Raw genomic sequence first — 17,078 nt, forward strand, 5'->3', positions numbered from 1 at the left:
AGACAAAGTGTAGCAAAGACTCTGGAGCCGTGCCAGGAGCCGCTGGTGTCCGAGCAGGCAAAGTGTAGCAAGAAAGTCAAAGCAGCAGCAAGCGGGCTCCCGCAAAGAGCCAGGTGATGCTCCCTCTGGAGAGGGGCTCAGGGTCCCGGGTTTCCCCTGAGGCACCTGAGTAGATGGTGAGGGTCCCTCCCAGTGAGGTTGGGTGTTGAAAAGGTGCCAGTCCAGCAGCTGCTCTTACGAGCAAAGGCTCACCCACGGCAAGGAGAAGCAGTGCCAGCACAGAACTGTGCAGTGGCAGTGAATTCTCCCCACAGCAGCAGCAGCCCAGCACCAAAACCTCACCTGTCTCCCCTGTGACCCCAAGAGCGAGCGAGGGCCTATCCCAGCTCCTGACCCCCAGCCCAGTCTTGGGTATCCCTACACTTCCCCAGAGAAAGCCCCCCAGCTAAGGGACAGTAGCAAACTGCCCCCCTTCCCCCCTCCTCCCCCCCATCTTTTGTCCCTCATAAGTATCCATCGTTCCCATCTCTGAGACAATAAATGGGAAAAAAATTCCATGAGAGAAAGAAAAACAAAAGGAAAAATCCTAACCTCCACCACTCACAAACACAAAAGCAGCAACAGAGCACTGTTAACATGCAGAGAAATTTGTTTTCATGTGCTGACCTGAAAATGTGATTAACCACCTGAGCCCAGTTGCCTTTCTGGTTTGGGTTTGTAATTTACCAAAAAACAGTAGTTCCCCATAACTTCTCAAAACAAAACTCAAATACTTCAACGCCACTCCTAATTTAGGGTAGATGCCTGAAAACCACTCCCTGGCCCTCACTGCTGCCTTTGAGACAAGAACACAGGTGGCAGATCTCTCTCCTGGGCAGGCAGACACGAGGAGCTCGTTAGCAGATGACGTAGCGGACGAGCCTTGAGCCGCGGACCTCTCTCACTCTCTGGCAGTGCCTCAGGATGTTGAGGATGCTGTGGAAACGCTTATCCAATTTCAGCTGAGTGAACTCCTTGATATCAGCCTCCACAATAAAAAATAGTCCTGGAAAACAAACAACAATTTTGTTACAGAAATTGTATCCTACTCTGTTGTAGGATACAGTTAGCATTTCACAAGTAACAGCACAGCCTCTTCTTCATAATTCCACAATCTGCAATTCATAGTTCTACAATCAGCAGTAGGATGGCCTCACACTATATGGGGAACTTGGTTCTACTTGTAAAATTTGTCATCAGAAAGAGAATTGCCAGCCTTCTGATGAAGTTCAGACACTCTGCATCATCCACAGGCCCCGCTCCATGAACTCTGTCTCCCAGCAGGCACTCAAGTCTTGGAATTAGATCTTTGCCATAAGGACAGAGCCCTGCATGCATCAGAGCTAAGTAGCCCACCATTCCCTTGACTTATATGAGATATGAAAAATAATAATTCATCATTACTTAAGAAAATTACAGAAAAAGATTAACTACTTGCAACAGCATCATCCCTGTGTCTCCAAGAAAATTGCACAGGGAGGTCCTGCATCAGAGCTGAGAGCTCACCCCTTCCTGTAGTTGATTACTCACTTCCATAAGCAAATTGTCATTAAAATTGAGGCTGCCCAGGGCAGTGGTGGAGTCACCATCCCTGAAGTGTTCAAAAAACATGTGAATGTTCCCCTTGATGACATGGTTTAGTGGTGAACATGGTGCTGGGTTGGCAGCTGGAATTTGTGATCTTACAGGCCTTTTCCAGCCTAAATGATTCCTAAATTATGTGTAGTATTACGCTTCCAAGTCTAATGAGAAGGAGGATACAGGGGTAGGAGTGTTTCAGCTTCGAAAAAGAAGATAGCATTCTCCCTCCTTGTTTTATCCTTAACACAGAGGCAGTGACATCTTAGAAAAGATGGAACATCTCTTCCTCCTGTTAAGTCCTTCAGGTTTAGCTGGGAAGTAGCTGATTCAAGCTGGAAAACTGAAGATGCCAGTAAAGATCTAAGGTCCAAGAATTATGTTTATGTCTCCTAAAATCTTGCTTAGACAGAGCTGAGAAATGACAGATCATGTTTTCTCACAGCCTGGGTGTCTCATGAGTTGGTGACACACATGTCTCACAGGGAGTAGAATCTTCCAGAGACAATAACTGTCAAAATCTAGAGATCTTTCCCCAGAGAGGAGCTATGCTGGAATCTCAGAGCTTGTAATGCCACCAAATCCACATACAGATGAGAAGTAGGAAGTTTGTTTACTAGGAAAAGAAAGAAGAACTGCATTACTGCTCAAAATAGAACTACTGTAGGATAGAGACCATTTACAACTTCCAGGAACACCAATACACCCAGACAGTGTTGGAAAGCCAGGCATAACCTGCATGCTGCCTTCACAGTCTGCTACATCTGGGGGAAGCATCAGAACATCCTGAATTTTGATAAAACGAGATTCCTCCTTATATTTGCTCCCGATCCAGAGTGGCAACATTCAGGATAGCAGGATCTTCTTTGTGAAGAAATCAGAGCTGGATGAAGGGTGGTGGTTTGGGCCATTTGCTAAACAACCAGCTAAACTCACTGAATCATCCGAGTGGCTGGAAGCGACCCTGATAAACCAGGCAGCATCTTCTCTCATCTTGGAATCAGAGAAGAGGTCAGCTGGCAATCAGCCCAGGCTGAGAACCAGTGGGAATCCTAAGCAGAGAGACACTTGCAGTAGAGATTTAAGCAAACAAATCAATGAATGCAGAATGTCATAATGAAAAATGCAATGGATGAAGACATTTAATCATTTTGTGCTGGCCAGATAAGAACCATCTGACAGCCTGCCAGGACTTCTCTCTAGACTTTCTAGATGATTAGTCACAAAAAAAAAAACCTGAACAAAACCATCTACCACACAAATACACACACTCTATCAGATTCTGAATGTCCTAGTTTCCTAACTGAACTTTCCAAGGCAAACAAGAAATAAAGACCATCTCTCAGGTACTTGAATTAGCACTTTGATTTTTCAGACTTAAACTCCGCAGCTTTCTGACAGAAAATTCTCTGACCAGCTGTAGCTTTCTCAAGTTGCTAGAATGGCTTCTTCACTGCAGCCAAGACTAGTGTGGATCACGGTGCAGATTGAGCAGCACTCCAGGCCCAGCAGGGCTCTTCTAGTGTTCAGCCTCTCCTCTACAACTGTGGGCTCAAACTCCTTACTACTGTCCTAAGGATAGGAACAGTGAAACAAAAAAACATGTTGTAAATTAAATGTGATGAAGCCAGTATTTTAAGAAATCCCAGATTAATATAAGCTGCTGTTCAACTGAGGCAAAACATGCTTAGAGAGAAACCAAACCATCACAGCCCAAACCATAAGCCAGTGGCATGAATTTATCCAGCTGCATGTGCTTAGAATGCTTTTAATAAAGCCCTTTACAACAATGATCTTTGTATAACCCAACTGGAGTCCTGTGCCCAGCCCTACAACCCCAGCATGAGAAGGACAAGGAGCTGCTGCAGCCAGTCCAGAGGAGGCCACCGAGATGCTCCAGGGCTGGAGCCCCTCTGCTCTGCAGCCAGCCTGGGACAGCTGGGGGTGTTCAGCTGCACAAGAGAAGGCTCCAGGGAGAGCTCAGAGCCCCTGGCAGGGCCTAAAGGGGCTCCAGGAGAGCTGCAGAGGGACTGGGGACAAGGCATGGAGGGACAGGACCCAGGGAATGGCTTCCCAGTGCCAGAGGGCAGGGCTGGATGGGATATTGGGAAGGAATTGCTGTCTGTGAGGGTGGGCAGGCCCTGGCCCAGGGTGCCCAGAGCAGCTGTGGCTGCCCCTGGATCCCTGGCAGTGTCCAAGGCCAGGCTGGATGGGGCTTGGAGCAGCCTGGGACAGTGGCAGGTGTCCCTGCCCATGGCAGGATGTGGGATGGGATGATCTTGAAGGCCACTTCCAACCCAGACCATTCTGTGGTTCTGTGTTTATCTTACAGGTCCATCAGATCAGAATTCCCTCCCTACAGAAAAGCTGCATTTAGAATCCAGAACTCAGTGATGTTATCACCATACTATAATATCCTGAGTCTTGAAGAACAACAAAACCAAAGGAAGGAAGGAAGGAAGAAGAAGTTGCAGTTTGTCTTCAGGGGACTCCTGAGTACCAGGTGAATGCTCAGGGCAGAAACTGAGAGGTGGGTGCCATGGTGTTGTCAGAGAAAGTTCTTTTTCTGTGAGGTGGAATAGAGTTTGCTCCACTCTTTGTGCCTGAACTCAGAAACATGAGGGCATTTTAAGGACATCACCAAGCTTGACATGTGCAGTACACCCCTCCAGGAATAATTACATACTTGTTCTCAAGAGGAAAGGCATGCCAAAAAGGAGATTTTAATATCAGAGATTTACTGTGCCATCTTTGGAAAAACTAGCTTGAAAGTACAACTTGCTTTTCAATTGAAAGAAAGGTATTTTGGTTGATTTTCACTCCCTCTATGCTTTGAAGAGGAGAAAACTTCTTAAGATTCTCAGACAGACATGTCTCTTCCACAAAGCCACTGCAGCACAATTAATTAGCCAGATGTCCCAACTTCAGAACAAATTTTTAATAGTTCATGCCCAATCAAATTTAAAAACTGAAACCACATTTATACAGTTTGGTTATCAAACTAAGAGTTTCCAGACCTTGTATGATTCCAAACTAAATCTTTGTGTACTCAAAGTTTCTACCATGACACACCATGAAAGGGACATGTTTTCAATGAAAACACTCAAAAAGCAACCCAATCAGTATGGGAAACTCTTCATTCAAAAATGCTGGAAAAAAGACCAGTATTTTTATACTTCTCCTGCAACATCCAAGTGTTGTGAGTTTAGTACTAACAAAGGGAAAAAAATACCTCTTGTATCCTTAGTTTCTTCTTCCATGAACCTGTCGTAGAGATTCCTGACTGGTACACTCATAGATTTCAAAGGCTGATACAAGATCTTGTACTTGGCCACCACAGCCTTGTTCATCTCTTGAACAACTGCATTGATCTGATCATATGTGAGACGGCCTTTCATATACCTACAAATAAAAATAAGAATCAGTAACCAGAAAGTCACAAAGTTCTGTGTTTATTCTTCTCCTTCATCAGCCGTAACTGAACAAGCCATTCCTAGCTAAAGGCAGTTTCTCCTGCTTTATGTTAATGAATATATGTAGTAGTTAATTGTGTTCGTTTCCTTGATTGTTTAACAATATTGAAGGTAGAAAGGCCATGACAGAACCTAAACCAGAAAGATAAAATATTAGAAAGCTAAATTAAGAAGCCGAATGTATTCAGTGTTTAAGCTGTAAAAAGCTTTTCAAAATAGAATAAAGGTTGTTTTTATAGCATACCACTTAAACTACAAACACAGAAAAATCGAGTAACTTTGCAGACAATAGCATGAAATGAAATGTTTGCCTAGGAGCACAATTTGATTCATATTATCACCACAAATAACCTGTGTTTGATCTTACAGCCATTTATTTGGGTTTTTTTGAAGAACTACTAGTTTTGTGTTGTCTTCTGTATTTGACTGTGCAGCCTACTGAGCTGTACAGATATGGTTCTGCACCACCAGCATCCATTTCTGAACTTTCAGGGCATTTCATAATACTAGTACTAGAAGAATAAGATCTGTTGATAACAGCCTAGAGGTACAGGAAGCACAGAAGATAAAGAACAAAGTGATGTGGAAATACTAGAACACTGGAATATTTGCAAGTAAGGCTATTCAGTATTTATAGATGTAAAGCCATGCCTTCAAGGAAAAGGAACTGTGCTGCATACTGAGAAGCCATTATATAAAAATGAAATCTGAAACTCAAATGGCAAGCAGTAAGATAAATACAACACCACCCGTCCCCCCCGCCCAAAATGGCAGTAAGAGCCAGGCCAGCCTTGCAACCTGCACTGTCCTGTGGCCTTCACTCAGCTGCTACAACAAACCAAACCTGGTTCTTTCTGTTTGGTTCAGTATCGGTTTGCAGACGCGAGGAATTAGACAAGTGTTACAATTCATTTTAGAACAAATGCTTTAGGTCAGTGGAGCAGGTGGCTAAAAGCTGTGGGACAGCAAGACTGAAAAGATCAATGAACAACAAGTTCATCCCTTGTTTTAGTCTGAAGGAGAACACACAAAGAATTTAAAGCAGAAGTAGATAATCAATTACAAGTTCAGTATTCCAAACCAGAATTCGGGCAGGCATTCTGCAATTGCCAACTAAAAATAAGTGCACTAGATTTCAACAGCAGCCAGTCCCTGCCACGGAGACCTGCCTGCAGGAGTTGTGTAAAACCTGAATTCAAAGCCATTTCTCTGCCTCCAAACTGAGTTGGAAACTTAGTTGCCACTAAGTTACTTGCAGCCAGCTTTCAACTTTATTGACACTTTGATTAATTCACGTTAGAGGCGTAGCCATCTTGTAGTTATAAAAACGCTCCACTTTGCACCAGTAATAAAAGCAGTACTACCAGCCCTGAATTGCAGCCATAGCACAAACACAGCCTTTAACCACAGCAAGGCTTTGCCTGTGTGCATTAACTGCTGTTTATTGCTCTCTCTGCCTCCCTATGCCACAGGGGAAAGAGTAGAGCGAGGGAAGCTAAGCCCAGAGGCATAAAATACCTTTATTTAACTTCCTGTGCTCCCACTGCCAACACACAGACAGCGAACACATTTAATAAAGCCAAGGGAGCACCTCAGCTCATCCTGAAGCTGAAACAGAGAGGCAGGACTGGGTTGCCTAAACCTAGGAATTGAGTGCTCTTTGAGAGGCCCTCAGGCATCCAAGATGCTTTAATCTGAAATTAAACTCTGTCAAAACCAAATGGAATTTTTATTCTGTGCATAACTAAGGATCATAAAAACTCCAGCTGTCCCACAGCCTTCTGATATTTCTACCCAACCATGGCTGGCAAACCCGTTAATGCTGACATTTATTTCAGTCCATACGTACACTAATATAAAAATACAAAGTTGAGAAGTTCCAAATTCAGGCATTTAATTTAGATTTAAAATAACTTTAAAATCTGCTTCACTATTCCAAATGCAGTAAAATTCAGAGCTCTTCTTAAAAAAAAAAAAAAAGAAAAAAAAAGTGATCCAGTCAGTTTCTTTTTTAATCCACAGAAGCCCTTTTTCAAAGCATTTTTTCCATAGGTAAGAAAACTGGAGCACAGTGCTGTGTTCCTCAGAGAAAAGAATAACATCAATATATCACATATATACCACTCTAAAAGAGATAAACCTTGTAATGGCCACCCCCTGCTCTCTCAAAAAGGGTTAGGCTAAACAGCCACATATTCTTCCCAGTCACCATCTTCTGAGACTTGAGTCATAATGAATGCACAGATTCTAAAATACTTTGAGTAGTAAGAATTTTAGAAAGCAGCAAGAATTCTAGACACCAGAATAAAGCATTTTCCTTTGCCTCAAAGTCAAAAGTTAACAAAGACATGCACGGTGAAATGTCCTTTATCTTCCTCCAAAGAGTGCCTTCCTGCAACAGATTTGAAGGGTAAAATAATTTGCAGGTTTCTTATTGTGCAAAGTGTTCTATTTGATCAAGGTCTTTCATGTCTGCCCCTTAACACAGTGTGTACCTTTGTTAAATACCTGCTGCCCAGTCCTAGGACTATGAAGGCACTGAAGCCTGTGTGCCTTTTACTGTCCTGATGGTGTTAGGAATAGATTTTCTTTCATGTTCAGCACAAAGAAGGTGAAAACAATCTTGATTTTTCAGTGCCCACTTCCCACCCCCAGTGCTCACCAGAAGAACTGGGCCGTGAACCAAATTCTTGTTCTTCCAAGGGAATACATTCGGTGTAAGAAAATTTGGGTTACAAATATTTGCTGCTTAGATTTGGTCAATCAGTATGTGAAATTGCAAGTACTCCCTCAGTTTTGTACTACAACATTGCCAGGCAACAGAAATACTGGTAGATTAATAGATCCATGTAAATTCATGTAAATTTTCCTCCACAGAACAAACATGCTTCTCCCATCCGAATAAAATTAAATTATTTCTAGAGCTCTTCCAGCACAGTCTAAGCTGCAACCTTTCCATAATGGGTGCCTTCCAACACAGCTGCAACCTTTCCACAACAGTGCCTTCCAACTCAGCTTATTCTGTGATTTTGTGAATCTGTAATAAATAGGAAGAGGATCTGTCTGGCCTCTGTCCCCATCCTCCACACCCACGAACAGCAGTGGAAAACCTTCCACTTTCAAGGATTATCATAGACTCCTTTAGGTTGGAAAAGCCCTCTGAGGTCGTTGAGTCCAACCTTTCCCTCAGCACTGCCAAGGCTACCACTAAACCATGCCACGAAGTGTCACAACTACCTGTCTTGTGATGTGGAAGACCATAGCTTTAACTGGAAGTTAAAACAGTATTTGGCTGGAATGGTCTGTGTCTATTTCTCTTGCCACAGCAGAGGTAAAGACCAAAAATTCCCATGCTGCAGCTTTATCCTCCCATAATTTTATCAGGAGAGAACTACCTAAGGGAGTAAATCCACAGAATACCTGAGGTGATCTGCAGAATAAAAATACCAGGTGCATGCTCTTCTAAGAAGTAACCAGAAGTCCTTTATCATTAGCTCAACATTCAGGATAACAGAGAAAATGGACATTACTCACCTGAAAATTTTGAAGGCTATAGAGAAAATTATGGGAAAGCCTCAAGTAAAGTACAGACTCAAAACCATATTTCTTATTGGAACAGGTGTTGTCAGGGAACACAGTGAATCTAGAGTCTCAATAACAATTTAGCCTTAGGCATCAAGAGAAATTTCTTCTTTTTGCAGAAATATTTACTCATGCCCCCAAAATGCCATTTAAGAAGTTATTCCTGTATGGCAGACTTCAGACAAGGATATCCGTTCATCAGGTCCTGCTGTTAGGGGAACGTACGCACAGGTTTCTATTCCAGAAATTTGGGAATTTCAGTGCAAAGTGGTTTTTTGCTTTTAACAAGTCTGATTTCTGTTCCTGTCTCAAAACAGACTGGTAAGTCAAGACTTAAAGTTTCCAGAAACCGATAGTTGGGTCAAATAAAAACAGCATTTATCATTATTTTTCCTTCTGTATGCAAACAAACCTTTCATCTCATGAGATGATGGCTCTTTTTTTTTTTTTTAATGTCAGTTCTCAAAACAAGATAAGGATTCACCAGTTAGCTTAAAAATCTCTGTTCATACAATTACAGTGACTTTTGAGATAAGAGGTTTGGGTTTTAACTGATCCGTTTTCATCTTCCTAATACCAGCATAAAAAAGAGCCAAATTAACTCTATTCATTCCATTTTCAGGTTTGCTAGTGTTGCATTTAAACTATTTGGAGCAATATCATGTTTCACCCCATGAAAAATTTCAAACCATCTCTGTCAGTCCCAGTTCTGCAAGAGGTCACTCTCCCAAACCTATGTATGCCACCCAGATTGATGCCAGAGTGTGAGGGAAGCCACGCTTACTTACGCAGGAACACTTTCAAACTCCTCCATGGTTATTAATGCTGCTTCTTTAACGAGTTTGGTATCTTTTGCAGGTTTCTTTGCACATTCAGGTTCTCTGGCCTTTGCTTGCTCTTCTTGTTTCCCAGTCGGCACCGTGATGCTGTAAAATGAAGGAATATTCAGTGTATAAACAGCAGGTAAGTAGTAAGGAGAATTCCACTACACTACTAAGTCTGCTTAGTCACAGACCTAAGTTCCAGCCTATCTGTTAGGCTGGATGAACACAATTAATGATATTTCACAAAAGAAACATCAGTATAGCAAGCCTGCTCCATTTCAAATCATATCCTTCAGCTGACTTCAGCACAGCTCTTGGTTTCTCTGCTACAGAGGCTGCTAGCAGGTGAGTTGGAAGCAGTCCAAGTGCAGCGTGGCGCAGCTCAGAATTCAATGTACCGTTACATTTCACACAACACAAGGCCTGGCTTTTTATCAGATAAAACACAGCACAGAGCTGCAGCCTTAATGGGCAGATTTGAAATACTTCACAGCTCTCTGAAAGAGGTTCAAATCTTGGGAAGCCTGACTCACCCATTAAACTTTCGAAGCAAAGAAATTCAATGCCACCTACCAGACTGGGGGTTTTTTTTTAATACTTTTAAAAGTTTTTTTAGGCAAGATCCCAAAGGCCAAAGAATTTCCTAATTTATTCCTGATTATTAGAACATTATTTTTATAAATTCACCCTTTCTCTAAACCCTCAACTTAGAGCCTCAAACCCCAAGGGATTTGCCAGCCACCCACCCAGCTGCTCCTCAGCAGGACAGTAAAGATGATGCATATGGCCAAATCCACTGTTATCAGAACACGTGGACATTACTGGGATGTGCAACAGAATGAACTAAAGCAATACAGAGCTGACCTGGCACAAGGAACTGATCCTCTGCTTGGATCTGACTTTCCCACAAGAGATCCTTGCTGGACATGGGGTCCCACGAGCAGCGAATGGCACAGCAGTGCCCCTTCTGTCAACCCCAGGGCCAGGATCTGAGGCGTCACTTGATGTGACGCCGCCAAACCCAGTGTCCCATCCCCAAGAAAGACAAGTGCCATGGCGAGGACAGCGAGTGCCACCTGCTGGGCTCCCACACTGCCTGGTCAGTGACACGGGGGCAGGAACAGCTCTGCCCTGCACCGTGACACAACACAGAGCCCTTCTGAAACCCAGGACATCTGCCGCTAAACTTACTCAGATGTCATCATCTGAAAAACATCTGTTTGCATCTGAACAACAACAACAAAACAATCCTGGCACCCTGCAGCTAGCAGGGAATGTCAGCAAACAGGAGAGAAGGAGGGCGGATTTTGGGTGGTGGTGGAGGTGGCTTTGGAATGAAAGGATAAACACAAGAACCAAGGGAAGCAAGTTCACATCTTGAAACTTCATTCCTCCCACGCTCCAGTCTCAGTCTCCTGCTGTCTATCACACTGCAACAAACCTTTTTGAGATGATTCCCCAGCCCCAGGCACCCCTCCTTTGTGATCCCACCCACTCCCCTGCCTCTGCACTGCTGCAGTGAGGTGGTACAGACATAGTTCACCGCTGACCTGAACCATGAAAAGAAAGAACTGACACTTGTTTACAAAATCTGGCTCTGGTGGAATGAGAAACTGCTCTCAACAAACACGTGGGATACAAAGAGATTGAGATATATTGAACTTGCTTTTTATTTCAGTGAGATTGCTCTGGTAAACAAGAACAGAAAACCCAAGAATACAGGAGAGAAACAATAGCTAAAGCCATGAATCGTTCAGTTTCTCTGTGTGGGTGTTTTCATTCTCCCAGGGACTTCAAGGCCTGTCTCACCAGCATTCAAGTGCTCCTCTGCTTTCTGCACTATCTCATGAAAATCACTCATCAGCCCATTATGTATGTCCCCACACATCTGGGGACATAGGGGAACGAACAGAAACGGAGGAGGTCAGTGCAGGAAGGTTTGGGTAAGAGGCCTAAAAACATATTTACAGTGATGCAATGGATTTTGAACAATTACGTTCCTTCTTACACTTCCTCCACCCTCCACTGCACAACACAGTGACCACCAAGAAGTGACAAAATAGGGACAAAAGGAGAAAGTGTGCTGTGACAAATGGCATTGTCACACAATGTATTATTACTCAAGAAAACCCAGCAACAAACTGACACTGACAGAACAGCAGCTGTGAGCTGGCAAGAGCACAATCTGCAGAAAATTATCAGAAAAGTTTGGTTGGTTTTACATACTGTGGTTTTCTCTAGAGAGGGAAGAACCAGCTAAAACCATATCACAATTAACTTCCTGATCACAAGCAGGATGAGATTGTAAGGGAGACCAACATCCCAAAAAATCTTTTGGTGTCAGAGGTGGCACAATCAAGCACGAAACAAGCCTCATTTACATCTAAACAATTTCCAGGAGCTAACACAAAGTTAAGACAAAGGTTTTCCTACATTAAGAAAGTAAGTTACGACAGGAAGGCAGAACTCAAGTGGTAATTTCTGAAAAACTTCAATGCTTACACACACACACAAAAAGCAACATCTAAATTGAAAAGGAACAAGAGACCTCTAGAGACATTTTGAGAGGCCATTTCCTAAACTAAGGGTTTATGTCTAGAGGGTGGGAATAAGAAAAAAGCTTCTGCACAAGTCATCCCTTCACCAGCTAAGAACAGTTTCAATACAATACCTACACCAATGACAATACCGCTACACACTAACTAAAATTACAGTTCATTTTTCTCTTCTGGAAGCCTCTTTCCACATATATAACCTTTTACTTTGCTGGAATATGTGTCATGTTTTGAGACTGAGGCTTCTCTGGCATTAGGAACCAGACCAAGTAAAGCTGGTAGATTCAGGGCACATATTGGAAGCACTGAATTCAAGCTAATGCACTGCCTTCTGACAAGCTACAAGGTGGGAATGAAGTTTTGGGATCCCCGATACTATGACTCTGCAAGTGACCCCAGCTGGCATCACTGCAGGAAAAGAAAGCAACTCCAACAGGCCAGAGAAAAAGATGAGAAACTCAGTCGGAATTAAAATGTTTTAGAAGCTTTCTAAATAACAGCTGTTATTTCACATACTTGTCATTTTCACACACTTGAGCTACTTGACTCTGAAAAGCTTCTTACACAGCCCTCTCCAAGGCAAGGGGATGTCATATCTAGCTGAAATAAATATAAGGCTGCTGCAGGGAAAAGGGAACAAAAGTACCACAAACATAATTCAAAGTCCCACAGAAAGATGATTGAGCTGGCAGATTTTTGGTTTTTAAGTTGTATTTGGAAGGGCAGAGGTGAACTTCATTTCTAGTGACCCAGCTTTGGGTCACTAGCCCTTAAATCCATAGGCACTACAGTTATGAAATCAGTGTGTTTGTGATTCTAAAGCAAGGGATTCTCAGACTCAGAGAAGCACTTGCTTTCTACTACATCACACCTACCCCTGGAAGCTCCCATTGGAACAACTCAGTATTTTATAGACTTGATCTGATGGATTTATTGGGGTGCTAGCACAAGCCTGGACAAGAGCCACGTCCAGAATCAATACACTCAATGACCTTGTCTCCCAAAATTTCAGTTAATGTGGAGTGAAAGGAGCTGCACAGCGCTGCAGCTGGACACTAACAGGAGCAGCCTGAATCCTTCAGGCTCATGTACCACATACCAGCTCTGAGTTGGTTTGGGCAGATAGGGTGGAATGTGTTCAAGGAGGTGCTGTGCTTCATTTTGATCTCTCTCAGCAGTCTTCTGCATCTCCTGAAATTAATATGAGACTAGATCAGAAATCTGAACCTACTAGCATCAGGCAAGTAAAATTAGGGCAATACTAAATTAATTTTCAGCTTTATTAAGAGGTGTCCTTTACTCTCTCCCCATCACCTTACCTCCTTACCCCATAACTTCTCCAGGGAAACTAGTAAAGATACAGAGCAAGGAGTGTCTGTCCTTGCCCTCAGAATGTCAGAGGAATTTGAGCAGGCAACAGGAACTTTAGCAATACACCCTGGTCAGGGGAATGGTGGTAGTGGAGACAAGACACTATGGTAAACTCACCTACATTCCCCAAACAACGCTTCCACAAAAGACCTGCCAAATAAAGGCAGTGCAAACACACAGTAGAATAACAGACAAATATTCTAACTGAATACTTTTCACAGCTATTGCAAAGATATGTAATTAGAACTCCTCTTTAGATCACAGTATCTATTATGATAAAGACATGTTTTCAAGGCCAATGACAAAGACCTGCTTTTAATGGCTTTAAGATGAAGGAATGTAGACTTAGATTAGATATTAAGAATAAATTCTTCCCTGTGAGGATGGTGAGGCCTTGGCACAGGGTGCCCAGAGCAGCTGTGGCTGCCCCTGAATCCCTGGCAGCGTCCAAGGCCAGGTTGGGCGGGGCTTGGAGGAGCCTGGGACAGTGGAAGGTGTCCCTGCCCATGGCAGGGGGTGGCCCTAGATGAGCTTTAAGGTCCCTTCCAACTCAAACCATTCTACAATTCTATGATTACATATATAAGCTTCGAAAAATACAATTTCCAACGTTTGTTGTGCTGGAGAATTTAACAAACCATCAGCAAGCCTATTCCAAACCCCGGTTTCTCTTGCGAGCACATGCATCCAAACATCACTAAGGATCTAGGGAAAAACTCCCTACATATGTATCAAAGACTTCTTTGAATCTTCCAGTATTTTATGAATGGGACAAGAAAAAAAGATTACTTTTAGCAAATCCTTCAGTTTTTCTTGCTGTTTAACTTCAGTTTCCATTTGATTCAGGAGTTCATGTATAAGGATCACCTCATTCCCTATTTTATGGAGGGCAGCTTTGCGGCGTTCATCTTCACCTGTCAAAGGGCAAACATTAAGACAAAGCCTCCAAGAAAACACAAAATCTGATGTTCCTCCCCTTTACAAGCAGTGATTATTTAACTCTCTGCTCCCCACCCACCATAGCCACCCAGGAGAAGCAGCAAGCCAAACTGTCAGCCTTGTACTCTGCACAGCCAACAGAGTCCATGGAATCATTTAGTTTGGAAAAGCCTCCTAAGACCAGGTCCAACTATACCCCCACAGCACTGTCAAGGCCAGCACTAGTCTGTGTCCCAAATGTCACAGCCACAGGGCTTTTAAATCCCTGCAGGGATGGGCACTCCAACACCTCCCTGGGCAGCCCCTGCCAAGGCCTGACCACCCCTTCCATGGGGAAATTCCTGCTGGTGACCTACCTGAGCCTCCCCTGGCCCAGCCTGAGGCCGTTCCCTCTCCTCCTGTCCCTGTTCCCTGCCAGCAGAGCCCGACCCCCCCGGCTGCCCCCTCCTGTCAGGGACTTGTGCAGAGCCACAAGGTCCCCCCTGAGCCTCCTTTGCTCCAGCCTGAGCCCCTTTCCCAGCTCCCTCAGCCGCTCCTGGGACTCCAGCCCCTTCCTAGCTCCGTTCCCTGCCCTGGACACGCTCCAGCTGCTCCATGCCTTTCTTGGAATGAAGTGGAAACCAAACCCCACTGTTGCTCTTGTTTACCTATGTTCCTCAATAGGATACACTTTTTAATACTTGAAATCTTCGCATTGATGTGGAAGCATAAATGTTCCAGGTCTGAGGATGCCATGTCCTCCATCATCACACTGAGGGGGAACAAAAATGAAGGCAGAAACTTAACAAAAAGACCCAAGCTGCAAATACTGTGCACAAAAGCAGAATTTTTGGAAGGTCCCTGATTTGTCAAAGAAGCAAAGGGAACATAAATGAAACAGTAAATTAAGTAATTCTCTTTTATCTTACTAAATTGAAGGCAGGAAAGGAAGCATAAAGGGACTGGCACTAGACAAGCCAATAAATTTCCCAGAACTCTGGAGATAAATGCAGTGTGATATCAGTGCAGTGATTCCTCATGAGACTGGGAGCATCCCTATCATATTGAATTGTCCACTAAAAAAAGGAGTTGGAAATTTACTGCAAAACCCAAGAAATACCTGGTTTATATAATGCAATTTTACAAGGTTCTCTCAGGGATATTACATCAGATGATTGATGTTTAAAGAGGAGGATTTTTTTAAAACGCAATTAAGCAAAAAAAAAGGGTTAACAGAGTCGTTAGCAAAGTCTGGAGGCACCAAAAAGAGCATTATATATCGACTACTATATAGTCTTTAATAATAGATTTATTAACCCTATTATAGACAGAAATTGATTAGAAGAAAAAACTATACAATGTGACAAACCCCCGCATTTAACACCGTGGCCTGGCACTGAGCGCTCACACAGCTCCCTCCGGCGGCTGACACTTGGAAACTTTAAAAAAGTCCTTATTTCGCTTATGGCTTAAAATACTATCAACTGCCGCGATTATTAAATCCATTCTTTGAGACCTACCGCCTTACCCGCCTGCCCTACCTGCGTGGAACCAGCACGCCCCGAGGCGGATCGGGATACCCTGAGGGGACCGAGGTCACCCGCTGCGCGCGGCGGCAGCGCCCGTCTCTCCTCAGGTTTTACCGGACGCAGCGCCAGTGTATCCCGGTCCCGGTCCCACTCCCTCAGCCGCGGGGGCCGGAGCCGCTCGGCCGGGGAGGAGAAAGCTCGGCCGGGGGAGGAGGACGCGGCTCCCGCGGCCCCGTTCGAGCCCCGTTTGAATCCGCCGCGCTCAGGCGGGCGTTGGGGAGGGCGGGGAGAGCGCGTGCGCGCTGAGGGGAGCGCGAGGGACGGGCGGAAAGGGCGGAGCGGGGCGGGAAGGGAAGGGCGGAAGGCGGGAGCGCTGAGGGGACCGGAGGGCGCAAGGCAGGGCAGTGATGGACGCGGTAGGCCAGGTGAGGGATGGTCTCTTTTCCCAGGCAGCCAGTGATAGGACAAGGGGACATAGTTTCAAGCTGAGACAGGGGAGGCTCAGGTTGGACATCAGGAGGAATTTCTTCATGGAAAGGGCGCTCAGGCATTGGAAGGGGCTGCCGAGGAAGGTTTGGAGTCCCCATCCCTGGAGGTGTCCAAGGAACGCCTGGACATGACGCTGTGCTCTGGTCTGGGTGATAAAGCGGGGATCAGTCAAAGGTTAGACTCGATGTTGGAGGTCTTTTCCAACCTTGTAATTCTGTGAGTATGGAGGAAGTGGGAAGGAAGAGCGGAAGGCGGGAACTCTGAGGGGAGCGAGAGCGAAGGGCGGGAGCGCGGAGGGTGATCTCATTTTTAGGAGCTCTGTTGACACAGATTTTACCTTAGAAAGGAGACATTGTTTATTCAGCACAGCGTGCAAGGAGGACGTTCCCTCTAATTAACCCGTCAAGGGGTAGAAAGTTACATCTGTTATACAGTAAAATTCACATGAACACGCCCGCTTACTGTGTAGTCTCCGCCCACGTTATACACATTTATTTGGGTGATGTAATCTTAACGCATGGCTTGAAACAGCTTTTTTCCTTTACTAAGCAAACTCCTCTTGTACAAGTAATTTCATGTAAATTACACTTTGAAAGGCGAGGAAAAAACTGACATCAAGGACAGCGGGAGGGTGAGGAGGGGAAAGACAGGAACGCTGAGGGGAGCGGGAAGGGCGGAAGGTGGGGGAGTGCTGAGGGAAGCGGCGCAGAAAGGGCAGGA

The 17,078-nt window shown here is 44.4% G+C and overlaps 1 protein-coding gene across 2 annotated transcripts; it reads right to left on the bottom strand.

Annotated features, from left to right (window-relative positions):
* Positions 1-717: 717 nt before the first annotated feature.
* On the bottom strand, positions 718-16,153 carry SKA1 (spindle and kinetochore associated complex subunit 1). 2 transcript variants are annotated; one of them, XM_048292874.1, is made up of 7 exons: positions 15,882-16,153; positions 15,009-15,112; positions 14,212-14,336; positions 13,151-13,242; positions 9,461-9,598; positions 4,850-5,019; positions 718-1,045 (listed from the first exon to the last, which is right to left on the bottom strand). In XM_048292874.1, the coding sequence occupies exons 2-7, from the start codon at positions 15,106-15,108 to the stop codon at positions 897-899; spliced, it is 774 nt and encodes a 257-aa protein (XP_048148831.1). In that variant the 5' UTR covers positions 15,109-15,112; positions 15,882-16,153; the 3' UTR covers positions 718-896. The 2 variants fall into 2 exon arrangements, with proteins under 2 accessions (XP_048148831.1, XP_048148832.1); XM_048292875.1 differs by having other exon boundaries at positions 15,869-16,153.
* Positions 16,154-17,078: the final 925 nt, after the last annotated feature.

This window comes from Corvus hawaiiensis, chromosome Z (genome assembly GCF_020740725.1).
Source record: "Corvus hawaiiensis isolate bCorHaw1 chromosome Z, bCorHaw1.pri.cur, whole genome shotgun sequence".
Taxonomy (NCBI): domain Eukaryota; kingdom Metazoa; phylum Chordata; class Aves; order Passeriformes; family Corvidae; genus Corvus; species Corvus hawaiiensis.